This window comes from Chaetodon auriga, chromosome 13 (assembly GCF_051107435.1).
Source record: "Chaetodon auriga isolate fChaAug3 chromosome 13, fChaAug3.hap1, whole genome shotgun sequence".
Taxonomy (NCBI): Eukaryota; Metazoa; Chordata; class Actinopteri; order Chaetodontiformes; family Chaetodontidae; genus Chaetodon; species Chaetodon auriga.
Genome location: NC_135086.1, coordinates 23,065,654 through 23,072,614, shown reverse-complemented (window position 1 = coordinate 23,072,614; position 6,961 = coordinate 23,065,654). Strand labels below are relative to the sequence as shown.

At 42.2% G+C, this 6,961-nt stretch overlaps 1 protein-coding gene across 1 annotated transcript; it reads right to left on the bottom strand.

Annotated features, from left to right (window-relative positions):
* Nucleotides 1–4,943: 4,943 nt before the first annotated feature.
* Nucleotides 4,944–6,173, bottom strand: LOC143330480 (trace amine-associated receptor 13c-like). The gene is made up of 2 exons (XM_076747108.1): nt 6,001–6,173; nt 4,944–5,763 (listed from the first exon to the last, which is right to left on the bottom strand). Exons 1-2 carry the CDS (start codon nt 6,171–6,173, stop codon nt 4,944–4,946), a joined length of 993 nt encoding a protein of 330 aa, XP_076603223.1.
* Between the last annotated feature and the right edge of the window lie 788 nt (nt 6,174–6,961).

Below are 6,961 nucleotides of genomic sequence, written 5' to 3'. Positions count from 1 at the left end.
TATATCACTGCTTTGAGGAGGATGGGGAGGAGGAGGAGGAGGCCAAAGATTTACCATCGAAGGACCTCATATTTAGACAAGAGTGAGCAGGAGTGCAGGTGGGCCACGAGAATAACGCCTTCAACACTGTAGGCTACGCAATTTTCTTTAATCATCTACTCTTTTGCATGTCACAGGAACAACTTACAACTGCCAAGGGAGGTTGTTGACGTGGTAGCGCGCATCGTGGCCTCCGATGCATACCCCAGCTACGCTCTCCCGGTTGCGGTAAGGGTGACAGTGGCTCTGACCTTTTTCGCCAACAGGTCTTTTCAACATACCGTGGCCTCAGTGGTGGGGCTCAGTCAGTCCGCTGTCTGCTCGGTTATACACGCAGTTTCCTCCAGTCTAGACCGACATGCAAATGAGCACATCATTTTCCCTGCAACACCTGAGAGCCAGCTGGAAACTAAGCAAGGGTTCTTGTTGAAATTTGGATTCCCCGGGGTCCTGGGAGCAATCGACTGCACTCATGTGCAGTTGCGCGCCCCAGAGACCCAAGCCCACATTTATGTGAACTGAAGGAGGGTCCATTCCATCAATATCCAGGTGATCTGTGACTCAAATTGCCTGGTGACAAACATGTATGCCAATCTCCCCAGGTCAGCACATGACTCGTTCATCCTGGCAAATTCTAGCATCCCTACAGTCTTTCAGGGGGACACCCCTCTGGATGAGGGGATGGCTCAGTCATCCTCGAAACTTGCCTTGCCTGGGCTTGTTGAATGTCTCTGAAAATGGTGGGACTGGAGTCGGAAGAGGGTCGGAGGCTGGAGCCAATTGCCTGAATTTCTGGAAAGAGAAGTGAAAGTAAGTCAACGATTGAGCTTTGCGGCCTGGGATGTGGGATGCATGAATGATGGACTGGTGTAGGGTAATTAGGTCATTAAACCTTTGGGTATAATGTTTGCATTTGTTAATATCGAAAGGGGCACCAACCCTCATCAGCTCAGAAGGGTTTTATTTATTCATTTCTTTTAATGCTGATTTAATAATAATTAATGAATTAATGGTAAATCAGTCCCATCATCTGAAGTGAAAGCTCTTGATACAGTAATCGTCTATTTCCAGCTCAAAAGGACTCTGTCTGACAATGACTTAAATGAAAAGTATAATTTATTTGGCACAATAATGAGAATGGATATGAATAATGAATGATTGGATGAATAACATGGATTATGTGATGTAACACAAACAACTGGATGAAGAAGCTATAGCAGAATAATAAAATGGATGAGTTTAGCCATAGTGAGAAGTAGTTTGAAAAAAAAAATGAGGACACAAATGTAATGCTAATTTCTTGAATTAATGGCAAGGTGAGTCTAATGAGAATTGAGATCGTTATAGCCTAAGACACCAACTCTTATTCAATGCAGCATGGAAAATGCCTACTTCTGTGCCAGCGGCACTCCGATGATGGCCTGTCCCGAGTGGTTCTTTTGGTGTCTATTGGACCCAGACAGACAGGTTGAGGCTGGCTGTGGGACCTTGGTCCAAAGAGGTTGACAACCGTATGGCAAAACTTCTCAGTTAATAATAAAGTTGAGAATACTTTCGATGGCCGGTCAAAAATATCTACAAAAATATTATTAGGTGATTCATGGGGAACAAAAATTGAAATTACAAGAAGACTAGGGAAAAAAAACTAGTGAAAAACGTTTTGCTGAAGAGAAGCAGAAAAAAACTAAACGTGAGTAAACGCAACTAAAATGCATTGAAGAAGTGAAGGTAAGAGTGAGTAAAAAGTAAAGAGTGAGCGCTTGCCATGGGCTGAGGGGAATATATCTCCGGCGACTCCGACTTACAGGAGAATGCTGTTATTGCATCCTACAGAGAGAAAACAGTAACTAACTACTGCGTGTGATGGACTCATCTGCTTCTCACTATGTTCAATCACAGAGTTTAAATGATCAATTTTCAATCACACATCAACGTTGACACCAATATACATGCATCAGACACATTTTGTTGATTATTGGCAACATTCTTCAATACTAATACTAACGTATATGATAACTAATAGTATAACTCATGTATAACTCATCAATGGAACAAAGGAACAAGGAAAGGCAGATTATATTTGGTGAATTAAGCACTAGTAATTATAACTGTCTCATGTCGCGTATCTGAAACCTAACCGCTCCTAGTCTTAGTTGGCAGTACAGTTCCATGGTAGAAACCCGGACAAAAATGTTTATGAGAGTTAAGGTCATGGTTTTGTCATTTTACAAACTAGAAACACAGGAAAAGCATTCATAACATACAAATTGTGAGTTTAGTGCTGTGGGAACATCAAGTTGAATCAAACATATAGTTTGCATTATCCTGATGTGGTAGAAAAGAAAACACACAGACACACAAAGCAGTTTGCTACAGGAATGTCTGATTTATAACTTGTCAATGTTATCTGATTCTTGAGGCCTCTTGAGACCTGTTCATTGAGGTTCGTCTGTCGATGAGGAGACTAGACCTCGAGCAGCGCCAAAGAATCATTTAGAGCTCAGGACGGGATGTTACTCTGGAGTTTCTGGTAGGCAAGAGACTGATAATGTCGGAGTTGTCGGAGGCTGAAGGCCTAGAGCGTTGGGAAATATGGTTTGCTGAGCGCAACCGAGTACGGAAAACAACATTAGGCAATGGAGAGGACTTTGGGAGTCTGCTGATCTTCGAACAGATCGCTACTGTCATGTGTCATGTGAAGGCACAGTCGAAGGAACAGTGTCACGGTATAGAGAAAAAAGAATGCAAATTCGGATATTGTGAGCTGTTTGGAACAAGTAGGGGTTGGCTGTTTGAGGTGGAGAGGCCTGGAGCGATTTGTATTTCCCTTGGAATATGTGGATTACATGTGGATGGATAAATCAATAAAGCGAGGTCAACATAGTTACCAGTGAGGCTCTGTTGCCTTAGCATGGGCAACACGAATGATCGTCGCACTGATGTGACTGGGCGTACTGGAGGTAGAGCAGTGGCTACGGAGAAACTGTTAAGCTTGGTTTAGGCTTCTGCGTCGCGGCGACGCCGTACCTACGCCGTCGACGCAGACCCCTACGCGGACCCTACGCCGTAGCCTGACGCGCACCTCCAAAAAATCCTGACTACGCGTCGCGTCGACGCGTAGTGACGTGAACGTCGAGGACTGTGATTGGTCCGTTCAGAACGTAATTTTCGGTTCAGTCGCAGCCCTATGGTCGCAGCACAACAACACCGCCATTTTCAAAGTTTCTGTGGTGAGAGCTACAAGAAAAACTGGACCAAGCCGAAGAAAGAATTATCGAGGAGGTACGCAAGTACGACCACCTCTACAACTCCTCTTCGCGGCAGCAAGAGCCCCCGAAACCATACAAAGACACAGCCGCACCCCCCTAGCGGCTTGGCGGTGAATTGCGGAGCAACGCGTTCCGTCGACGCAGAACTACGAATGCTCAGTGACGGCATAGGGTGTACGCCGTAGGTACGGCGTCGCCGCGACGCCGAAGCCTAAACCAAGCTTTAGGTACAGGGAGGTAAACGGGGAGGGCGCTATGGTCTACTACTTGCAGAACTGTGGGAGGAAAAGGTGCATTAAATGAGAGATGAGAAACACTGAGAACATGGGAGTTATGGGGTGGGGAAGAAAGAGAAAAGGCAGGAAACGAAAACAAAACATGGATCATTGCCAAACAAGACAGGGTATTTTATTTACTTTCACCTGTCTTATGTGTAACTGTTCACGCCGATTTAACAAGTGTTAGTTGTGTTGCTTGTGGCTATTGCTTTAAATCTGTCACCAAAGACTTAAAACAATAGCTAAACCTACACCATTTCGGCAATTATCCAATTCGGCTCCTCCGTGATAATTTCTTGCATTTTTCACCCTTATAAACAACAACTTTTTGTACTCAATAAAAGCTCTTCCTGATTACTCAGTTTGTTCAATTTGAGCAACCGTAAACAACGTACAACATCGGCATTTGGAGTGTGTGTTTTAGTACTTCCAATGCAGAAAATCACTTCCTTGCCCTCCATCTGCAGTTCCCAACACAACCTATTGTGCTGTTCTGTGCTGTAGTGCCTTATAGTTTGTTTTGAACCAATTAAGAATGAAAGAAATGTAATTTAACTGATTACTCATGGTTTTTACAAGAATGGTACACATCTTTTAAATGCTGTCAGGGGTATGTAAATTAATGTGTAAAACTATATGTAGCACTGTGAAACATGAAAAACATTTTCTAACACGTTCCCCTTCATAGTGTGTCAATTACCCAAAAAGAAAATTTCACTAAATGATACCATACTGTTTTGTGTAGCATTTGATAGATTCAACAAGTGGTTTGCAGTCTGCAACCTTGTCAATGCCTGCATAAAGCTAACTAGACTCAGTGTTGTGTGTCTCTCATGCCATGTAATTACAACAGATGAATACACAATCATTCTTCAATAACTGAAGCACCCAAATATAATGTTGGTTTGAGAATCTAGCGATAAGGCAAAAACAAACAAAAAAACCAAAAAACATGTCTCTGTCTTTGTTATTACATGTATATTTAATTCTACATTTATGTTGCTTGGGAAAAAAAGAAATTACAGCACCCTATTAGGAAGCTTCCACTAAGCTCCCAATACACAAATATCCACTGTTACTGCTGCAGCCTAACATAGTGATATTGATATCACTGCTACAATATTTTTTGAAATTACAGAAGCATGTTGGTTTATAGTTTCAGATACAGTAATGACAATGAAAACAACTGACTGGCAGATAGAGAACATGACTCAGAATGTTTGACAAAATAAACATACTGTGCAAGAAAAATTCTCTTTTCTACACCTTTTCATTTTATTTCAGTGACTAGATAACAAGAGCAAATACATTTCTATATTCATAGAACATTTTATTAGTGTTACTCACCAGCCTGTCTCTACAGTATTTTAAGATCACAAGAGTCAGGCTGCAGTATCTTAAGTGTAACAATGACTTTAATAGATTTTCTAAACCAGGGGTAGAAAAAGGCATAGATCACAGGGTTTAGACAAGAGTTAAAATACAGCAGCCAGACTACAAAAGTCGAGGATGAACTATTGTCTTCAATATCCTGGCCGACAAGGGCTGGAGCGTAATATGGACAGAAACATATTAGAAATACAAATACGACAATACCAAGCGTCCTGGCAGCTTTAATCTCAGACTTCTTAGCTGTTGCTGTCTTTGCATGCTGTCGTGTGACAGCTGCAACATGTGACCTCATAGCTTGAGCCTGAGACACAGCCACAACAAACACTCTCATATACAGAAATATGATGACAGTAATGGGGCCAGTGAAGGTAAAGACAAAGTCAATTGCTCCTGTGATGTAGTTAAGGACAACTACACACTCTCCAAAGCAGGAATTCTGTGAATCAGGTTGTCTCAGAAAGTCCTTTAAATTTATACTATTATAGAGAACAGAGCCAATCCAACACAGACAAACACAGATCATTGTTCTGTCCAGAGTAACTCTGGTGGTGTAACGTAGAGGTTCACAAATAGCCAAATAACGATCAATTGATATGAGCACCATATTTCCAACTGAGGATGAGGTAACGATAAAATCTACAACATAATACAGAGCACACATGAGGTCACCCAGGAACCAGCAAGCCTCTGTTAAGAGAATTTGTACTGGCATCAGCAGGAGGCCCACGAGGAAGTCTGAGACAGCCAGGGAGAGGATGAGCAGGTTGGTTGGGCTGTGGAGCTGCCTGGGGAGAAATCATCATTTTTGACTTATCAACAATGTTAGAATTTTAGAAACAGCAGTAGTAGCAAAGGCATTCTTTAATTATTTTGTCACAACATTATGTTTGAAAATCTTATGTTTTCTAATGAGAAACACAGCATTTGTATCAACTGGGACATTGGCATTGAAAGGAAGACATGTAATGGTTGTAAATTTTCATTATGAAAATATATGAGCTATGCTGAAAGTTTATCTCTGCCTGAAGTGGGAGATAGAGATGATAACCAGCAGGTTGAGAGCTGCAGTGAGCACGGAGATGACAGACAGCAGAATGTAGATGAGTGTGGCATCGGACTGAGGCAGCATGGGTTTCTTGCAGGAAATGTTGACTAGATGAGGGAAGCAGAGTTCAGCTCCACCTGGAAACTCCATCTTCAGAGAGAGAAGAGAAGGCACTTTCTCTTGTAGAGCTGATTTTTTTTTTCCCCATTCATCTCTCCTCATTTCTCTTGCTGTACTCCTGCTAATTTAGTCCCTCCTCTCTACTATCTGCAGTCATCTTCATCTCAGATTTCATCACCTCCTTCCACATATCACTTGATGATGGTTGCCATAATCAAAAAGTGGGTTCATTGTAAATGCAAAAAAAGTTGAAAAACCTTTTTTTTTTTCTTAGGCAACATACTTAAATCTTCTTTGTAGCATCCTTCAAGGGCCATACTCAGTTGCTCTAAAAAAAAATTTTCATAGGGGTGACACTGATTCTGGGCAGCACCTGAGAAGCTTGTTATATATATGCATTGAGGGAGTGGAGGAGGCTGATTTGGAGGTGCCAGCAATTGTATCAGGCTGTCCTGTCCACTCTTTGGTATCGGCCATGGCCAGGGCTGGACTGGGACCAAAAAATGGCCCTGGCATTTTTGGCCATGGCGGCCCACCATGATTATTTATTATTTAGATATGCGGAGGCACACGACATACCAGAGGATATATGCGCATATTGTGTTGTTTCAAAAATTAAAATAAAACACAGTAGCCTACATGGAAGAGCGTAACCATGCTAAAAAATATATATGTTCTTTCATTACTCACAGAGACTTTCATCTTGGGAGAGATGCCACAATTCCCATCTTGAAGTGAAAGTGGTTGTCAAAGAAACACTGCTAGGGTGACCACCTCCAAACCAGCAGGGACCAGGTTGTGCACAGAACTCTATAGGC

Coding starts and splice junctions, on each gene's coding strand:
- LOC143330480 (XM_076747108.1), bottom strand. CDS start 6,173: ATGGAGTTTCCAGGTGGAGCTGAACTCTGCTTCCCTCATCTAGTCAAC. Junction 5,764..6,000: donor ATCTCTATCTCCCACTTCAG/GCAGAGATAAAC, acceptor ATTTCTCCCCAG/GCAGCTCCACAGCCCAACCA.